This window comes from Opisthocomus hoazin, chromosome 32 (assembly GCF_030867145.1).
Source record: "Opisthocomus hoazin isolate bOpiHoa1 chromosome 32, bOpiHoa1.hap1, whole genome shotgun sequence".
Taxonomy (NCBI): domain Eukaryota; kingdom Metazoa; phylum Chordata; class Aves; order Opisthocomiformes; family Opisthocomidae; genus Opisthocomus; species Opisthocomus hoazin.
In genome coordinates, this window is record NC_134445.1 from 2,892,713 (window position 1) to 2,912,318 (window position 19,606).

At 69.4% G+C, this 19,606-nt stretch overlaps 1 protein-coding gene across 1 annotated transcript; it reads left to right on the forward strand.

Annotated features, from left to right (window-relative positions):
* The first annotated feature begins 1,963 nt into the window (after positions 1-1,963).
* Positions 1,964-19,569, forward strand: PDE1B (phosphodiesterase 1B). Its single transcript, XM_075445753.1, has 16 exons — positions 1,964-2,336; positions 2,982-3,120; positions 11,218-11,331; positions 11,421-11,606; positions 12,382-12,448; positions 12,736-12,852; positions 12,945-13,085; positions 13,513-13,613; positions 14,702-14,827; positions 14,922-15,023; positions 15,112-15,232; positions 15,325-15,406; positions 15,514-15,640; positions 15,776-15,912; positions 16,703-16,815; positions 16,904-19,569. Exons 2-15 carry the CDS (start codon positions 2,990-2,992, stop codon positions 16,798-16,800), a joined length of 1,650 nt encoding a protein of 549 aa, XP_075301868.1. The 5' UTR covers positions 1,964-2,336; positions 2,982-2,989; the 3' UTR covers positions 16,801-16,815; positions 16,904-19,569.
* Positions 19,570-19,606: the final 37 nt, after the last annotated feature.

Here is a 19,606-nt window from a genome sequence, read left to right on the forward strand (position 1 = left end):
GGCCGAGCGTGCAGCCGAACCCAAGCGCGACGCTCGCTTGGCCGCGCGGCCGCCTCGCCCGACGCTAATTGCTTTATTAATTCATCCGGGGGGGGGGGAATTGCTCCGGAGCGGACTGGGCTCCCCCGCTGCCCCCCCCCCCGCCGAACTCCCCCCGGATTAACGCCCAGAACCTGCTGATTATTCCAGATTGCTGCACAGGTCTATTTTGGCGCTCATCAATCACGATATTAAGCGGTAACGAGCTGCCGAGGCTCCTCGCCTTTGTCTCGCGCGCCTCTCCCGCAGCCCCCCACGCACCCCCGAGCCCCCCCTCTGCTCCGCGCCGTGGGGTCCCCCCCTTTCTTCAAGTCTCATCCCCCAGCCTGGCATTGAGCCCCCCCGCCCCCCCGAAAAGTTTGGGGACCCCAGGAGCTCCCAGGCTGTGTGGCTCGCGGCCCACCCTGCCGACCCTGGCACCCAGGCGGGGGTCCCGTGGGTGCCCCCTACACCCCACCCCCAAGCAGAGGACCCCCACGGGAGGGGGCGCAGCCCCCTGTTTGGGGGCTGAACGGACGCACCCCTGGCAGCACCCACGGGCGGGAGGTGACCTGGCCTGGTGGCCAGTGACGCTGGAGATGCTGGGCCAAACTGGGGGCTCAGCAGTGGGAGCCCGGGAGGGGTGGGGGTCCTCACCTGGCCCCCCCCCAGTGCCAGTGCCGCCGGTGGGTGCTGTGCACACCTACGTCGTTATGTAAAGCCTTATTAATATTCCCGGGGGCTGCGGCTCAGCGCGTGCCGCGGGAGGCAGCGTGGGTGCTGCCGTGCCCCCCCAGATCGCTGTGACCCCCATATCCCCCCTCCCCCGGCTCCCAGAGCCCCCCCTGGGCCCTCAGCTCCAGCCCGGCACCCTGAGGCTTCCCGGTGGGATACGGGCAGGACGGGGGGGTTCGCAGGGTGGGGGGCAAGGTGTGGGGCAGGGGGTGCTGGGGGCCGTGGGGTGTCCGTGAGCCCAGGGGACGGGGTCCCCTCGAGTTCAGGCTGCTCCTAACTCCCCCCATACACCCCCCCAACTCAGGGGGGCAATGCCCTAATAGGCAAGAGGCCCAGCAGCCCCCCCGGGTTTAGGTAGGTCCTACAATAAGTCGGGGGGCTTCCGTTGCGGGAGGGGACGGTCCCCGCTGTCACCGGCCGCAGTGGGGTGTGACGAACGCGGCGGGTCTCTGCGGGGAGCGGGGCTGGGGGAGCTGGGGGGGTCGCGGTGCCCCTCGCCCTGGGCAGGGTGCTGGGAGCAGACCCCCTGCGTGGCGCGTGGGGGGGACGCAGCCCCTCCGGGGGGGGAACCGGGCTGGGGGTCCGGCCCCTTCCTGTGCTGCCAAACCCAGTGACACCCCCCCATAACCCTGTGGGGGTCCCGGGGCACCTGCACACCCCATAACCCCACGGGGGCCTGGGGCACCCCCCCATAGGGGTCCTGGGGTTTCCCCCCCCGAGGTCTTGGGGTACAACCCCTGCAGCCCCATAGGGGTCTTGGGGTACAACCCCTATGGGTCCTGGGGGTCCCCTCCCAGAGGTCTTGGGGTGCAACCCCTGTAGCCCCATGGGGGTCCTGGGGTCCCCCCCCCAGTAGGGGTCCTGGAGTACAACCCCTGTAGCTCCACAGAGGTCCTGCGGCACCCCCCCCACAGGGGTCTTGGGGTACAACCCCTATGGGTCCTGGGGTCCCCCCCTCCCAGAGGTCTTGGGGTACAACCCCCATAGCCCCATGGGGGTCCTGGGGTCCGCTCCCCCCCTCCATAGGGGTACTGGGGGACCCTCCCATAGCTCCTCCGGGGGTCCTGGCCGCCTCCCACCCCCTGGGAAGTCCCGGGCCATCTCCCCCCGCTCCCCGGGGGTCCCGGGCCCCTCGCCGCCCCCCCACCGGGGCTGGGCGGGCCCCCGGTTCCCGGCCCCCGCCCCCGGCTCCCCCCGCCCCTCCCCGCCCTCCCGCCGGTGCCGGCTCGGGGAAAGTTGCGGCGAGCCCCGGGCGGCGGAGGCAGAGCCGGCAGCGGGGGGCCGGGGCCCGGCGGTACCGGCGGTACCGGGACACGGCGGCACCGGGACACGGCGGCACCGGGACACGGCGGCACCGGGACACGGCGGTACCGGGACACGGCAGCACCGGGACACGGCGGCACCGGGACACGGCGGTACCGGGACGCGGCGGTACCGGGACACGGCGGCACCGGGACACGGCGGCACCGGGACACGGCGGCACCGGGACACGGCGGTACCGGGACGCGGCAGCACCGGGACGCGGCAGCACCGGAGCACGGCGGTACCGGCAGCACCGGCGCTTCCCGGCCGAGCATTCCCGGGTAGGAGCGCGCAGCATCCCCGGTCCTCCCCGCCGCACGCCAGTGCTCCCCTCCCCGGTACCCCCTTCCCTCCATCCCCGGTGCCCCCGGTCCTCGGTGCCCCCCATCGCCGGTGCCCCCCATCGCCGGTGCCCCCCATCACCGGTGCCCCCCATCCCCGGTTCTCCCCATCGCCGGTGTCCCTCATCCCGGTACCCCCACTATCCCCGGTTCTGCCCATCCCCGGTGTTCCCGCATCCCCGGTTCTCTCCATCGCCGGTGCCCCCCATCTCCGGTGCTCCCCCCATCTCCGGTGCTCTCCCCATCCCCGGTTCTCCCTATCCCCGGTATTCCCGCATTCCCGGTTCTCCCCCTCCCCGATTCTCCCGATCCCCGGTGCGCCCCCCCGCCCCGGTTCTCCTCCCCCCCCGGTTCTCCCCCCCCCGGTTCTCCCCCCCCCCGGTTCTCCTCCCCCCCCGCTCCCCCCAGCCCCGGTGCCCCCCATCCCGCTGCTCCCACCCCCGGTACCGGGGATGCCATCTTAGCTCCGCCGCCCGGGTCGGTGCTGCCTGCGCAGCCGCCGGGTACCGGGGTGGGGGGGGTGTACGGTGGGGGGGGGCCCCGCTGCCGGTGCCGGGGCTGAGCGCTGTCCCCCCCCCGGCGCAGGGGGGGCCATGGAGCCGCCGCGGAGCCTCCCGGGGCTGGAGCCGGGCCGTGAGGCGCTGGAGCCGGCCGGCGGCTGCCCCTCCCCGCTGGAGATCAAGTCCGCCCCCAGCAAGAAGATCTGGGTCAAGCTCCGGGCGCTGTGAGTGACCCCCCCAAACCGGGAGACCCCCCCGAGCCGGGCTCTGCACCTCCGAGCCGGGAGACGCCCCCAAAACCGGGACTCTGCACCCCCACACCGGGAGACCCCCCCCCCGAGCCGGAACTCTGCACCCCCACACCGGGAGACCCCCCCCAAAACCGGGACTCTGCACCCCCACACCGGGAGACCCCCCTAAACTGGGACTCTGCACCCCCACACCGGGAAACCCCCCCAAAACCGTAACTCTGCACCCCTAAACCGGGACTCTGCACCCCCACACCGGGAGACCCCCCAAAACTGGGACTCTGCACCCCCACACCGGCAAACCCCCCCAAAACCGTAACTCTGCACCCCTAAACCGGGACTCTGCACCCCCACACCGGGAGACCCCCCAAAACTGGGACTCTGCACCCCCACACCGGCAAACCCCCCCAAAACCGTAACTCTGCACCCCTAAACCGGGACTCTGCACCCCCACACCGGGAGACCCCCCTAAACTGGGACTCTGCACCCGCACACCGGGACCCACCCCCCAAACCGGGACTCTGCACCCCTAAACCGGGACTCTGCACCCCCACACCGGGAGTTCCCCCCCCAAACCGGGCCCACCCCCAAAACTGGGACCCTGCACCCCTAAACTGGGGCACCACCACCTAAACTGGGACCCCCCCCCAAACAGGGACCCTCTCAGTCTGAAATCGGGATCCCTCCTAAACAGGGATCCCCCCCAAACTGGGATCCCCTCACTCTGAAACCGGGACCCCCCCAGATCGGACCCCCCCCCTAAACCGGGAAGCCCCTGAAACCAAGACCCGCCACCCCCAAACTGGGACCCCCCCCCCCCCGAAGCAGGACCCCGGAGCCCACCTGAGCATCGCACCCCACCAACCCCCCCGACACCCCCATTTGGAGACGCCCCCCCCCTCCTCCCCTGAGTCCCCCGGTGCCCCCCATCCTGCGCCCCGCCCCCCCCCCCCTCCAGGCGGGACCCCCTGGGACCTCCAGCTGCCCGCAGGGTCCCCCCAGAGCCCACTGCCCCCCAGGGACCCCCCATCCCATGCAGGCCCCCCCAGTCACCCTGGGGACCCCCATCGGGGTGGGAGCACCGGGACCCCCTCGGGCTGGGGACACCCATCAGCCTGGGGTGGGTCTGACGGGGCCGCTCTGGGGGTGCTGGGTGGGGGGCCCCCAACACCTCCTCTCCCCAGGGGGCACCGCGGGGTGGGCGGAGGGCTGGGGTCCCCCCAAATCTGGGGGGGGGGGGGGCAGAGTGGGTGCCGGCCGGCCCCGAGGAGGGGTGACACCCTCCGACACCCCAGGGTGCCACCCCGCACCCCCTCCTCGCGTGGGGGGGGGGGGGGGCTCTGGGTGACCCCAGGGGGTGCCCCCCCCTCGCCCACGCGTGGGCTCACGTGCGCGCGTGCGAACCCCGGGCACGTGCGGGTCCTCGTGCGGCGGCGTGGGCGTGCGAGGGGCGTGCGATGCCGCGGGTGCACGCGTGCGCGGGGCCGGCCCGCACGTGGCGGGCGACGAAGGCGCGCGGGGACGCGCGTGCAAGGGAGGGCACGGGGCCGGCAGCCGCGTGCCCGTGTTGCACGCTCGCCGGCTGAGCGTGTTTCACGCGAGGCCGGGGCGTGAGGGGGGGGTGCGTGCAAGCGTGAGCGTGCGAGCGGCTGCGCACGGTGCCGTGGGCGTGCAAGCGCCGGGTGGGAGCGTGCACGCGCGTGTGCAGGGGTCTGTGCGGGAGCTGGGGTGCCTGCGTGTGTGCACACGCGTGTGCAGGGGTCTGTGCGGGAGCTGGGGTGCCTGTGAGTGTGTGCACACGCGTGTGCAGAGGTCTGTGCGGGAGCTGGGGTGCCTGTGAGTGTGTGCACACGTGTGTGCAGGGGTCTGTGCGGGAGCTGGGGTGCCTGTGCGTGTGTGCACACGCGTGTGCAGGGGTCTGTGCGGGAGCTGGGGTGCCTGTGAGTGTGTGCACACGCGTGTGCAGAGGTCTGTGCGGGAGCTGGGGTGTCTGTGAGTGTGTGCACACGCGTGTGCAGGGGTCTGTGAGGGAGCTGGGGTGCCTGCGTGTGTGCACACGCGTGTGCAGGGGTCTGTGCAGGAGCTGGGGTGCCTGCGCGTGTGCAGAGATGCGTGTGGTAGCTGGGGTGCGTGTGCACACGCGTGTGCAGAGGTCTGTGCGGGAGCTGGGGTGCCTGTGAGTGTGTGCACACGTGTGTGCAGGGGTCTGTGCGGGAGCTGGGGTGCCTGTGCGTGTGTGCACACGCGTGTGCAGGGGTCTGTGAGGGAGCTGGGGTGCCTGCGTGTGTGCACACGCGTGTGCAGGGGTCTGTGCAGGAGCTGGGGTGCCTGCGTGTGTGCACACGCGTGTGCAGGGGTCTGTACAGCAGCTGGGGTGCCTGTGTGTGCACATGTGTGTGCAGGGGTCTGTGCGGGAGCCAGGGTGCCTGTGCATGTGTGCACACGCGTGTGCAGAGGTCTGTGCAGGAGCTGGGGTGCCTGTGAGTGTGCAGAGGTGCTTGTGGTAGCTGGGGTGCGTGTGCACATGCGTGTGCAGAGGTCTATACAGCAGCTGGGGTGCCTGTGTGTGTGCACACGCGTGTGCAGGGGTCTGTGCAGGAGCTGGGGTGCCTGCGCGTGTGCAGAGATGCGTGTGGGAGCTGGGGTGCGTGTGCACACGCGTGTGCAGAGGTCTGTGCGGGAGCTGGGATGCCTGCATGTGTGCACATGCGTGTGCAGAGGTGCATCCAGGAGCTCGGGTGGCTGTGAGTGTGTGCACACGCATGTGCAGGGGTCTGTGCGGGAGCTGGGGTGTCTGTGAGTGTGTGCACACGCGTGTGCAGGGGTCTGTGCGGGAGCTGGGGTGCCTGTGAGTGTGTGCACACGCGTGTGCAGGGGTCTGTGAGGGAGCTGGGGTGCCTGCGTGTGTGCACACGCGTGTGCAGGGGTCTGTGAGGGAGCTGGGGTGCCTGCGTGTGTGCACACGCGTGTGCAGGAGTCTGTACAGCAGCTGGGGTGCCTGTGCGTGTGCAGAGATGCGTGTGGGAGCTGGGGTGCATGTGCACACGCGTGTGCAGAGGTCTGTGCGGGAGCTGGGATGCCTGCACGTGTGCACACGCGTGTGCAGGGGTCTGTGCGGGAGCTGGGGTGCCTGCGTGTGTGCACACGCGTGTGCAGGGGTCTGTACAGCAGCTGGGGTGCCTGCACGTGTGCAGAGGTGCTTGTGGGAGCTGGGGTGCGTGTGCACACGCGTGTGCAGAGGTGCATGCAGGACCTGGGGTGCCTGCACGTGTGCACACGCGTGTTCCTGGCGCACCTGAGCGGGGACACGCGTGGGCGTGCGAGCGCGTGGGCTGCGCTGCGCTCTCTCCCCCCCCCCCCCCCCCCCCCGCGGCCGCCCCCGCTGCGGGGTCCCTGCCCGCGCCCCCCCCCGCCAGCACCGAGGGGACAGCGGGACCCCGGCCTGGGGACAGTCCCCAGCTGGGGTGACCGGGAGGGGGGGGCAGTGAGGTGACCCCAGGGTGCAGGGTCCCCCCCCCCCCCCCCCAGGGTGGGGGGACCCTGTGGGAGGGAGCTGGAGGGGGAACAGCACCCATGGGTGCGCGTGGGGCTGCGGGGTCGGTCCTGAGGGGGGTCCCCAGGGGTGGGTGTCCCTGAGGGTGAGGGTCCCCTGGGGTGGGTGTCTCCAGGGGTGGGTGTCCCCGAGGATCGGTGTCCCCAGGGGTGGGTGTCCCTGAGGGTGGGGGTCCCAGGGGTGGGTGTCTCCAGGGGTGGGTGTCCCTGAGGATGGAGGTCCCCAGGGGTGGGTGTCCCTGAGGGTGGGGGTCCCAGGGGTGGGTGTCCCTAAGGGTGAGGGTGTACTGGGGTGGGTGTCTCCAGGGGTGGGTGTCCCCGAGGATCAGTGTCCCCAGGGGTGGGTGTCCCTGAGGGTGGGGGTCCCAGGGGTGGGTGTCCCTAAGGGTGAGGGTGTCCTGGGGTGGGTGTCCCTGAGGATCAGTGTCCCCAGGGGTGGGTGTCACTGAGGGTGAGGGTCCTCAGATATGGATGTCCCCAGGGGTGGGTGTCCCTGGGGACTGGCGTCCCTGAGGGTGAGGGTCCCCAGGCGTGGGTGTCCCCAAGGATGGGTGGCCGGGCGCGGGAAGGTGACAGCCACCCTCCCCAAGGTCCCATTCCCCCGCCACCCACCGGGCGCGGGAGCTTCGCGCTGGCTTTGACCATGACGGCCGTGTCCCCCCCCCGACCCCCCCGGTCCCCCTCCCTCGCTCGCTGGCCGCTGTCACCGTCACCTTGGCTGGGGGGACGCGGTGATGGGCACCCAGTGGGTACCCATGAGGTGCTGGTGGCAGTGATGGGGACCTGGTGGGTGCCAGGTGGGCACCGATGGGGACCCACTGGGTGCTGGTGGCAGCGATGGGGACCCGTTGGGTGCCAAGTGGCCACTAATGGGGACCAGTGAGGACCCACTGGGTGCCAGCTGGGCAGTGATGGGGACACAGGGGGTATTAATGGGGACCTGGTGGGTGCTGGTGGCATCGACGGGGACCCGCTGGGTGCCAAGCAGATGCTGTTGGGGACCAGTGAGGACCCAGTGGGTGCCAGCTGGGCAGTGACAGGGACCAGGTGGGTACTGGTGGGGAGCTGCTGGGTGCTGGTGGCAGCGATGGGGACCCGGTGGGTCCCGATAGGGACCTGGTGGGTGCCACTGGCAGCGACAGCGAGGCCCACCGTGGGGGCTGGCACCTTGTGTGTGTCCCCCCCCCCGGTCCCTTGTCCCAGCCCGGGGGGGGGGTGGCGGAGCCCGGTGCCAGCGGGCGCGCGAGCAAGGCGGGAGACACGGCTGCGGGGGCTGCGCTTCCCGGGCGGCCAGATGGGATCCCCCCCCCCCCCCCCATCGCCGCCCCCGCGCCCCCCACCCCGCCAGACACACGGACACACACAGACAGATGGCCGGGGGCCGGCCGGCTGCGCGCACACGCGTGTTCAGGCGTGTGTCAGACGGGGAGGGCTCGCCCCGCGGCGGAGCGTGCCACGCGTGTGCCGCGTGCGTTGGTGAAAGGTGTGCACGCGTGTGTGTGAGCACACGTGTGTGTGTGAGCACGTGTGTGTGTGTGAGCACGCGTGTGTGTGTGAGCACATGTATGTGTGTGAGCACATGTATGTGTGTGAGCACGCGTGTGTGTGAGCACACGTGTGTGTGAGCACGTGTGTGTGTGAGCACATGTGTATGTGGGCACATGTGTGTGTGAGCATGTGTGTGGGCACATGTGTGTGTGAGCATGTGTGTGGGCACACGTGTGTGTGAGCACATGTATGTGTGAGCACGCGTTTTGTGTGGGCACGTGTGTGTGTGAGCACATGTGTGTGTGAGCACGCGTTGTGTGTGGGCACGTGTGTATGTGGGCACATGTGTGTGTGTGAGCACGTGTGTGTGTGAGCATGTGTGTGTGGGCACATGTGTGTGGGCACATGTGTGTGTGGGCACGTGTGTGGACATGTGTGTGAGCACATGTCTGTGTGAGGGCACATGTGTGTGGGCACATGTGTGTGGACACGTGTGTGCAAGCATGTGTGTGTGGGCACGTGTGTGTGTGGGCACATGTGTGTGTGGGCACGTGTGTGTGTGCGTGTTGTCACACCTGGACACACGTGGTGCCATACGTGTGCACGGCGTGCACGTTTGCACACGTGTGTGCGCTGGTGGGGTGAGGGGGGTGTGCGTGCGTGCCTCTGCACACGCCTCACGTGTGTGTTCACGCACTGCCTGCGTGCTTTCAGGCACGTATGTGTGCCTGCACACGCGTGTGCGGGTCTGGCCACTCTCCCTGCCAGGGCTTGTCACCCCCCCCCCCCCCGCCGGGGTGTCCCCGTGTCCCGAGTGGGTGTCGCAAGCCACTCACCCCCTGGGCTCCCCTCGCTGCGTCCCCGCGTCCCCACGCTGCTGGGGCACCCGTGGGTGCCGCCGCTGTCATCCCCCCCCCCCCCCATGGCAGAGCTGGTGACCCCCTCAGCACCCCCCCTCAGCACCCAGAGCGGGCGACGCTTCGGGAGGGGGAAACTGAGGCACGACGGGGGGGTGGGTGTGTGGGTCCCCAGGGTGCAAAGCCACCCCGCCACGGGGTCCCCCACCCCCGGCTCCCCTCTGCCCTGCCCGGTTTGTCCCTGTCCCCTGACCCCGTGGGCTGGCAGGGACTTTGTCCCCGGGGTCACCCGGTCCCCTGCGCCAGACGGGGAGCACGGGCGCTCGTGGGAGGGTGACACGGGGGGGGGGGGGGGGGACAGCCACCCTCCGGGCTGGGGACGGGGAGACCCCCGGGCTCGGGGGGACGCAGGGAGCCCTGCGGCCTTTTGGGCTTCTCCGGCGTGGGGAGGGACACCCATTGCCCCCCCCGCCTGCACCCCTGCCCAGTCCCCTGGCGTCCCCAGTGCTGGGTGCTGAGCTCTGGGTGCTGATCTCTGGTGCAGAATAAGCTCTAGGTGCTGGGTGCTGATCTCTGGGTGCTGAGCTCTGGGTGCAGGATAAGCTCTGGGTGCTGGGTGCTGATCTCTGGGTGCTGAGCCCTGGCTGCAGTGTGTTGGGTGCAGGGTGCTGGGTGCAGGATGAACTCTGGGTGCTGTGTGGGCGCAGACTGAAGGGTTTTGGGTGCAGGATGAGCTCTCGGTGCAGGGTGCTGGGTACCAGGTGCAGGACGCGCTCGGGACACAGGGTGCTGGGTGTGGGATGAGCTCTGGGTGCAGGGTGTTTGGTGGAGGGTGCTGGGTGCAGGGTGCTCTCTGGGTGCAGGCTGATGGTTTTTTGGGTGCAGGCTGACGGGTTTTGGGTGCAGGATGTGCTCTAGGTGCAGGGTGCTGGGTGTGGGATGTGCTCTGGGTGCTGTGTGGGTGCAGGCTGAAGGGTTTTGGGTGCAGGCTGATGGGTTTTGGGTGCAGGATGAGCTCTGGGTGCAGGCTGGGGTCCGGGTGCAGGGTGTGGGATGCGCTCTGGGTGCTGGGGACCGGGTGCAGGGTGCTCTCTGGGTGCAGGGTGCTGGGTTTTGGGTGCAGGGTGCTGGGTTTTGGGTGCAGGATGCTCTCTGGGTGCAGGGTGCTGGGTTTTGGGTGCAGGCTGACGGATTTTGGGTGCAGGATGAGCTCTGGGTGCAGGCTGGGGTCCAGGTGCTGGGTGTGGGATGCGCTCTGGGTGCTGGGTACTGGGTGCAAGGTGCTCTCTGGGTGCGGGCTGAAGGGTTTTGGGTGCAGGCTGACGGATTTTGGGTGCAGGATGCTCTCTGGGTGCAGGGTGCTGGGTTTTGGGTGCAGGCTGCTGGGTTTTGGGTGCAGGATGCTCTCTGGGTGCAGGGTGCAGGGTTTTGGGTGCAGGCTGCTGGGTTTTGGGTGCAGGCTGCTGGGTTTTGGGTGCAGGGTGCTGGGTTTTGGGTGCAGGCTGCTCTCTGGGTGCAGGGTGCTGGGTTTTGGGTGCAGGCTGCTGGGTTTTGGGTGCAGGATGCTCTCTGGGTGCAGGGTGCAGGGTTTTGGGTGCAGGCTGCTGGGTTTTGGGTGCAGGGTGCTGGGTTTTGGGTGCAGGGTGCTGGGTTTTGGGTACAGGGTGCTGGGTTTTGGGTGCAGGCTGCTCTCTAGGTGCAGGGTGCTGGGTTTTGGGTGCAGGGTGCTGGGTTTTGGGTGCAGGCTGACGGATTTTGGGTGCAGGATGCTCTCTGGGTGCAGGGTGCTGGGTTTTGGGTGCAGGGTGCTGGGTTTTGGGTGCAGGCTGATGGATTTTGGGTGCAGGATGCTCTCTAGGTGCAGGGTGCAGGCTTTTGGGTGCAGGCTGCTGTCCGGGCGCAGGCTGTGGGATGCGCTCTGGGTGCTGGGTACCAGATGCAGGATGCGCTCCGGCCCCGGGGTGCTGGGTGCCCCCCGCACCCCCCCCCCCCATCCACGCCGCAGCCGCCCTCCCACCCCGACCCTCCCCTGGCTGCCGCCATCGCCCCGCGTCTCCCCTTGCCGCGTGCCCACCGCCCCGCAGCGACACGGGGCACGCGGGTACCCACGGGCCACGCGTGTCGGGGTGGGGGCACCCAGCGCCGGGGTGGGGGCTCAGGGTGCCGCTGCCCGCAGGCTGCGGTACATGGTGAAGCAGCTGGAGACGGGCGAGCTGAACGTGGAGGAGCTGAAGAGGAACCTGGAGTACGCGGCCTCGCTGCTGGAGGCCGTCTACATCGACGAGACGAGGTGCGGGGGGTGGGTGCCCCCCGGGGGTGGCGGGGACCCGCGCCCACCTCCCCTGGGTGCCACCCGTCTCCCCGGTCGCCGTCGCGCAGGCAGATGCTGGACACGGAGGACGAGCTGCGGGAGATGGGCTCGGACGCGGCGGTGCCCTCCGAGGTGCGGGACTGGCTGGCGGCCACCTTCACCCAACAGGCGCGGGCCAAGGGGCGCCGGGCGGAGGAGAAGCCCAAGTTCCGGAGCATCGTTCACGCCGTCCAGGCTGGCATCTTCGTGGAGAGGTGGGTGCTGGGTGGGACCCCCCTCCCCAGGGGGGGTTGGGGGGTCGGGGGGGCTCAGCCGGGGTGGGAATGGGCGGTGGGAGTGCGGTCCCCGGTTGTCCCCTGCGCCCAGGTTGACACCCAGGTGGGTCCTCAAGCACTCAAGGGTCTGTCCCTAGCACCCAGGGGGTGTCCCCAGCACCCAGGGGGTCCCCAAAGACCTGGGGTTGTCCCCAGCACCCAGGTGGGTCCTCAAGCACCCAGGGGCTGTTCTCAAGCACCCAGGCAGGTCCCCAGCACCCAGAGGCTGTCCCCAACACCCAGAGGGTCCCCAAACACCCGGAGTTGTCCCCAGCACCCAGGTGGGTCCTCAAGCACCCAGGGGCTGTCCTCAAGCACCCAGGCAGGTCCCCAAGCACCTGGGGTTGTCCTCAGCACCCAGGAGCTGTCTCCAACACCCAGTTGGGTCCTCAAGCACCCAAGGGTTGTCCCCAGCACCCAGGCGGGTTCTCAAGCACCTGGACTGCCCCTGTGACTCACCTGGGTCCCCACGTACCAGGGTCTGTCCCCCAGCACCCAAGCCTGTCCCCTGGCAGCCAGGTTTGTCCCCAGCACCCGGCTGAATCCCTGAGCACCCAGCTCTGTCTCCTGCCCCGGGGTTTGTTCCCCAGCACCCAAGGTTTGTCCTTGAGCACCCAGGGGGGTCTCCAAGCACCCGGGGGGGGGGGTCCCCCAGCACCCAGCTCTGTCCCCCAGCACCCACATCAGCCCTGACTCCCCCCCCCCCCCCCCGCAGGATGTTTCGCCGGACGTACACGGCCGTGGGGCCCAGCTACTCCACCTCCGTCCTCAACTGCCTGAAGGTACCGTGGGGCGTGGGGGGCACCCCGAAACCCCCCACCCCCCAAGGGGTGCTGCCCCAGCCTGGCAGCGCCCGGGCACGGCTGCCCCATCCGCACCGCTGGCTCCGGGGGATACAACCGGGGTGCCATGGGGGGGGGAGGGGGTGGCACCCAGTGCTGCTGGGCGTGGGTGGGCATCATCTGGCTTCACTGGGCGTCACTGGGTGCTGCTGGGGGCTGCCTGGCACGGCTGGGGGTCGGCGGGCATCGGGCTTGGGGTGATGCCCCCGCGTCCCCCCCCCTCGCAGAGCCTCGACCTGTGGTGCTTCGACGTCTTCGCGCTGAACCGGGTGACGGAGGACCACTCGCTGAGGACCATCGTCTTCGAGCTCTTCACCCGACACAACCTCAACAGCCGCTTCAAGGTGCGGCCGTGCCCGCGGGTGCCCCCGGGGCCGGGTGCCGGGGGCTTTGCCCGCGTGGCTTCACCCGTGAGCGCGCGTGCCCCTCGCCACAGATCCCCGCCGTCTTCCTGACCACGCTGCTGGACGCGCTGGAGGCCGGCTACGGAAAGTACCGGAACCCCTACCACAACCAGGTCCACGCGGCCGACGTCACCCAGACCGTCCACTGCTTCCTGCTCCGCACCGGCATGCTGGTACGGGGCGGGGGGGCCCACGGGGGGGCCCACCGGGGGGCCACGGGGCACCCACGGGGGTCCCGGGCCGCATCCGGTCCAGCTGGTCCAGGGGATGCTTGTTGCCATGGAGATGGTGCCACTCAGCGGCTGCGCTGTTGCCGTGGAGACGTTGCCAGATGATGGGGGGGGGGGACCGGGTGACCCCCCGGCTTGGGGGGACAGGTGGGCGCGTGCGGGGTGACACGTGTGCGCCCCGTCGTCCCCGCGGGGCTGTCACGGGTGTCACACACGTGGCCGTGTGTGGGTGTAGTCACACGTGGCCGTGCAAACCCCCCCCCCCCCCCCCCCAGAGCACCCCGCACCCGTTCGGCCCCGGGCCCCTCGCGGGGTGGCACCGGAGCACCCGGTGCCCGTCCCCGTCCCCCTGACGCCCGCGTCCCCCCAGCACTACCTGACGGAGATCGAGGTCCTGGCCATCATCTTCGCCGCCGCCATCCACGACTACGAGCACACGGGCACCACCAACAGCTTCCACATCCAGACCAAGTGAGGGCTGGTGGCATGGCACGACGTGGGTGGCACGGCATGGTGCAGGTGACGTGGCATGGCTTGGCATGGTATGGGTGACATGGCACGGCACGGCACGGGTGGCATGGCACGGCACGGGTGGCACGGCACGGTGCAGGTGACATGGCATGGCTTGGCATGGTATGGGTGGCATGGCATGGCATGGGTGGCATGGTGTGGTGCAGATGGCATGGCTTGGCATGGCACAGGTGACATGGCATGGTGCAGGTGGCATGGCACGGGTGACATGGCATGGTGCAGGTGGCATGGCATGGCATGGGTGACATGGCATGGCGTGGCATGGGTGGCATGGTGTGGTGCAGATGGCATGGCTTCACGGGTGACGTGGCACTGTGCAGGTGGGCTGGCATGGCACAGGCAGAGCAGACGGGGCTGGGGACCAGTTGTGGGGACACGGGGGACGCTGTGGGGCATGGAAAGGGCGGAGTGGCACGGTGTGGACACCCAGGACACATGGGGTCACCTATACAGCTGGAATACAGATGTGCTGGCACCCTGGGGACACCCAGGGTCACCGATATGGCTGGGATACAGCCATGCTGGCACCTTGGGGGCACTTGGTACCATTGACACGGCCATGGTACAGATGTGCTGGCACCTTGGGGACACTTGGTGCCATTGATACGGCCATGATGCAGATGTGCTGGCACCTTGGGGACACCCAGGGCCACCGATATGGCCGTGGTGCAGATGTGCTGGCACCTTGGGGACACTCGGTGCCATTGATATGGCCAGGATACAGGTGTGCTGGCACCTTGGGAACACTCAGTGCCACTGATACAGCCATAGTACAGATGTGCTGGCACCTTGGGGACACTCGGTGCCATTGATATGGCCAGGATACAGCCATGCTGGCACCTTGGGGACACTCAGTGCCACTGATACAGCCATGGTACAGATGTGCTGGCACCTTGGGGACACCCAGGGCCACCGATACGGCTGGGATCCACCTGCGCTGGCACCTTGGGGACATCCCTCTGCCCAGGGCGGGGGGGCTCAGCCTGCCCGCCGCCACGCCGGGTCCCCACTGTCCCCTCTGTCCCCAGGTCGGACTGCGCCATCCTCTACAACGACCGCTCGGTGCTGGAGAACCACCACATCAGCGCCGTCTTCCGCATGATGCAGGACGACGAGATGAACATCTTCGTCAACCTCACCAAGGACGAGTTCGTGTAAGGTCCCTGTCCCTGTCCCCGGGGCTGTCCCCGGCCGGGACGCGGGGGCCTGACGCCATTTCCCCCTCCCCCCCCCCTCCCCGGGGCGCAGGGAGCTGCGGGCGCTGGTGATCGAGATGGTCCTGGCCACCGACATGTCCTGCCACTTCCAGCAGGTCAAGTCCATGAAGACGTCCCTGCAGCAGCTGGAGAGGTGAGGGCGGGTGCCTACCTGGGTCTGGGGGGACACACACGCGGTTTTGGGGACAAACCTCAGCGTTGGGGTCCCTTCCCCCCCCCAGGATTGATAAGTCCAAGGTGCTGTCGCTGCTGCTGCACGCGGCCGACATCAGCCACCCCACCAAGCAGTGGCTGGTGCACAGCCGCTGGACCAAAGCCCTGATGGAGGAGTTCTTCAGGCAGGTAGGACCCCCACGGCGCCGGGGACGGGCAGGGGGGGGACACTGGGGACATGTCCCCACGCCTTGGGGACCCATCTCCCTTCACCTTGCCAGGGGGACAAGGAGGCTGAGCTGGGGCTGCCCTTCTCGCCCCTCTGCGACCGCACGTCCACGCTGGTGGCCCAGTCCCAGATCGGTGAGTGGGTGGGGGGGGGGGGGCTGGTGGTCCCCATCCCCACCTCGTCCCCTCCGTGGGTGGGACGGGGGTGTCCCCATCGACTCCCCGTCCCTTCCTCACCGCAGGCTTCATCGACTTCATCGTGGAGCCCACCTTCTCGGTGCTGACCGACGTGGCCGAGAAGATGGTGCTGCCCCTGGCCGAGGACGGCACCAAAGCCAAGGGCAACCCGGCGGCCAGCCCCCAGGCCAGGTCGGCCGCGCCGTCCTGCCTCAGTTTCCCCTTCCTGGGAGGAGGTGGTGGGGCTCAGCCTGAGGGTGGGGGGGGACCGGGGAGGAGGTGGCGGTGGTGGCTCTGCCCCGCTCCCAGCTGTCCCTGTCCCCGCAGCTCGCAGTGGCGGCAGCCGTCCCTGGATGAGCACCTGGAGCTGGGGGACATCAAAGCCGACCTGGCCGGCTTCCGCTCCACCTGGGCCAAGTACATCCAGGAGAACAAGCAGAAGTGGAAGGAGCGGGCGGCCAGCGGTAGGTGACGGCCACCGAAGCCACCACGGCCACCGGGGAGGGGACAGGGACCAGCCGGGGACACGCTGCTCTCTGCCGAGCATCTCTGGGTGGGGAGGTGGCCCAAGCCCGGGGTGAGTGGCCCTCAGACTTGTGGGGCAGGTGACCCCAGGAGCCGGGAGCGACACGAGCTTGGGGGGTCTTGGGTGCTGTGTGACCCCAGGAGCAGGGAGGGACACGAGCTGGGGGGGTCTCGGGCGCCGTGTGACCCCAGGAGCAGGGAGGGACATGAGCTTGGGGGGTCTTGGGTGCTGTGTGACCCCAGGAGCGGGGAGCGACACGAGCTGGGGGGTCTCAGGCGCTGTGTGACCCCAGGAGCCAGGAGGGACACGAGCTTGGGGGGTCTCGGGCGCCGTGTGACCCCAGGAGCAGGGAGGGACACGAGCTTGGGGGGTCTTGGGTGCTGTGTGACCCCAGGAGCGGGGAGGGACACGAGCTTGGGGGGTCTTGGGCGCCGTGTGACCCCAGGAGCAGGGAGGGACACGAGCTGGGGGGTCTTGGGTGCTGTGTGACCCCAGGAGCGGGGAGGGACACAAGCTTGGGGGGTCTTGGGTGCTGTGTGACCCCAGGAGCGGGGAGGGACACGAGCTGGGGGGTCTCGGGCGCTGTGTGACCCCAGGAGCGGGGAGGGACACGAGCTTAGGGGGTCTTGGGTGCCGTGTGACCCCAGGAGCGGGGAGGGACATGAGCTGGGGGGTCTCGGCTGCCGTGGGGGGCTGGAGCGGCCCCCCAGCCCCGTGTCCCGCCACAGGTGTCACCAACCAGGCGTCCATCGAGGAGCTGTCACCCGGCGAGGAGCAGCCGCCCGCGGCCCCCGGCCGGCACAAGCAGAACGGGGACGTGGAGTAGCACCGGGGGAGCGAGGTGGGCGCGGGGAGGGGGGGATCAACCTTGGGGGGGGGTGTTGGTGGCATTGCTGTGACCATCTCCCCCTCCCCCCATGCGATGGCAGGTCCTCATCCGGCCGAGTGACACCGTCTCGCCCAAAGTCTTCGACGCCATCGAGTCCAGCACCATTTGCAGGGCAGGAGCCGTGGAAGGATCGGTGCCGACCTCCGCTCCGGGAGCAGCCCCGGGGCCGGGACCCCCGGCAGCCCCCCCCCAGCCCGGCCAGCTCCGGCGGCCTGTGCCAAGCCGGCCACCGAGCCGGCCACCGAGTCGGTGACGCCGACCCTCTCCCTGCCACCCCGCCAGCGGCTGCCCGGCTCCCCGCTCCCCACCCGGTTTTTGTCCTCGTGGCTTTTTTTAAAAAGAACGCTTCTTCACGCCCCGCCGCCGAGCCGGGCGCTGGGGACGGTGACGGTGGCACTGGGGACAGCAGGGGACCGAGGGATGGAGGAGCTGTGTCGCGTCCGCTGTCACGCCAAGGGCCGCTGCGGTCCCCTCTGGGCCGGGTCTGCCCGGTGACGCCGCGATGGGTGGCCCCCAATGTCCCCCCCTGCGCCATCCCCATCCCGCCCCACCTGCCTCGAGCATCCCTGGCCCGGGATACGTGTCTGTGTCACCCGGCGCTGGGGACACGTCCCCAGGGCCCTCCTCTGGGGTCCTGCCCCACGCGGCGCGGTGGGAGGTGGGGGGGCCGGCAGGATTGGGCCCTGAAGTGGCAGTGCCAGCCCCTGGCTCCAGCGTCTCCCCGGTGCCGGCGTCCGCCAGCTCCAAGGGTCCCTCCAGCACCTCCTGGCTCCGGCACGCCCACAGGGCCCCCCCGCTTCCTCCAGCCCTGCTGTTCCTGCGGCTCCGGCCAGCCTCCAGCATCCTCCGGCACCCCGGCTCCGGCACGCCCCGAGCATCCTCTGGGATCCCGGTGAGCCTCCGGGATCCTCCGGCACCCCGGCTCCGGCACGCCCTGAGCATCCTCTGGGATCCCGATGGCCCTCAAGCATCCTCCGGCATCCTGGTTCCGGTGTGCCTTGAGCATCCTCCGGCATCCCAGCGAGCTTCTGGCATCCCGGCTCCAGCATGCCCCGAGCATCCTCTGGCATCCCGAATCTGGCCAACCTCGAGCATCCTCTGGCAGCCTCCGGCATCCCGGTGGCCCTCGAGCATCCTCTGGCAGCCTGGCTCCGGTGAGCCCGGAGCACCCTGGCTCCGGTGAGCCTCCAGCATCCTCTGGCACCCTGGCTCCGTCATGCCCCGAGCATCCTCCAGCATCCCGGCTCCGGCAAGCCTCGAGCATCCTCTGGGATCCCAGTGAGCCTCCGGCATCCTCTGGCATCCTGGCTTCGTCATGCTTTGAGCATCCTCCAGTATCCTGGCGAGCCTCGAGCATCCTCCAGCATCCCGGTGGCCCTCAGGCATCCTCTGGCATCCTCTGGCATCCTGGCATGCCCCGAGCATCCTCCGGCATCCCGGATCTGGCCAGCTTTGAGCATCCTCCGGCATCCTGGTGAGCCTCAAGCATCCTCTGGCATCCCAGCTCCGGTGAGCCTTGAGCATCCTCTGGCATCCCAGCGAGCTTTCCGCATCCTCTGGCATCCCGGCTCCGGCATGCTTTGAGCATCCTCCAGCATCCCGGATCCAGCAAGCCTCAAGCATCCTCCGGCATCCCGGATCTGGCCAACCTCGAGCATCCTCCGGCATCCCAGTGGGCCTCCAGCATCCTCTGGCACCCTGGCTCCGGTGAGCCCTGAGCATCCTGGCTCCGGTGAGCCTCCAGCATCCTCTGGCATCCCGGCTGCGGCATGCCCTGAGCATCCTCCAGCATCCCGGCTCCAGCAAGCCTTGAGCATCCTCTGGGATCCCGGTGAGCCTCCAGCATCCTCTGGCATCTCGGCTCCGGCATGCTTTGAGCATCCTCCGGCATCCCAGCTCCGGTGAGCCTTGAGCATCCTCTGGCATCCCAGCAAGCTTCCAGCATCCTCCGGCATCCCGGCTCCGGCATGCTTTGAGCATCCTCCAGTATCCTGGCGAGCCTCGAGCATCCTCCAGCATCCCGGTGGCCCTCAGGCATCCTCTGGCATCCTCTGGCATCCTGGCATGCCCCGAGCATCCTCCGGCATCCCGGATCTGGCCAGCCTTGAGCATCCTCTGGCATCCCGGTGAGCCTCAAGCATCCTCCAGCATCCCAGCTCCGGTGAGCCTTGAGCATCCTCCGGCATCCCAGCGAGCTTCCAGCATCCTCTGGCATCCCGGCTCCGGCATGCTTTGAGCATCCTCCAGCATCCCGGATCCAGCAAGCCTCAAGCATCCTCTGGCATCCCGGTGAGCCTCCGGGATCCTCTGGCATCCCGGATCTGGCGTGCTTTGAGCATCCTCCGGCATCCCAGCGAGCCTCGACCATCCTCCGGCGTCCCGGCTCCGGTGTGCCTCGAGCCTCCTCCCGCTCCGGCATCCCAGCTCCAGCATCCCGGCTCCATCGTGCCTCGAGCCCCCCCGCCCCGCTCCGGCCTCCCCCCGCTCCGGCGCCCCGGCTCCGGCCGCCCTCCCCGCCGTGTCCATCGCCCAGCGCCCAGCACCCGTCTGTGTTTGTACTTTCCTACCCTGCGGTCACACGCCACGTCCCCCCCTCCCCGTGTCCGTGTCCCCCCCGCCCCGGTCACTGCTGGCAGCCCCCCCCGCGCCCACCCACGCATGTGAGACGAAGCGCTGCCGCTAACGAGCAATTAATAAACCGTACACCACCACCAGCCTGGCTCGAGCACCCTCGCCCCGAGCT

Bases quoted from the DNA above. Each gene is read 5' to 3' on its own strand.
- PDE1B (XM_075445753.1), top strand. From the start codon at position 2,990: ATGGAGCCGCCGCGGAGCCTCCCGGGGCTGGAGCCGGGCCGTGAGGCG. The intron at 3,121-11,217 runs GTGAGTGACCCC...CGCTGCCCGCAG, and splicing joins TGGGTCAAGCTCCGGGCGCT to GCTGCGGTACATGGTGAAGC. The intron at 13,086-13,512 runs GTACGGGGCGGG...GCGTCCCCCCAG, and splicing joins TGCTCCGCACCGGCATGCTG to CACTACCTGACGGAGATCGA.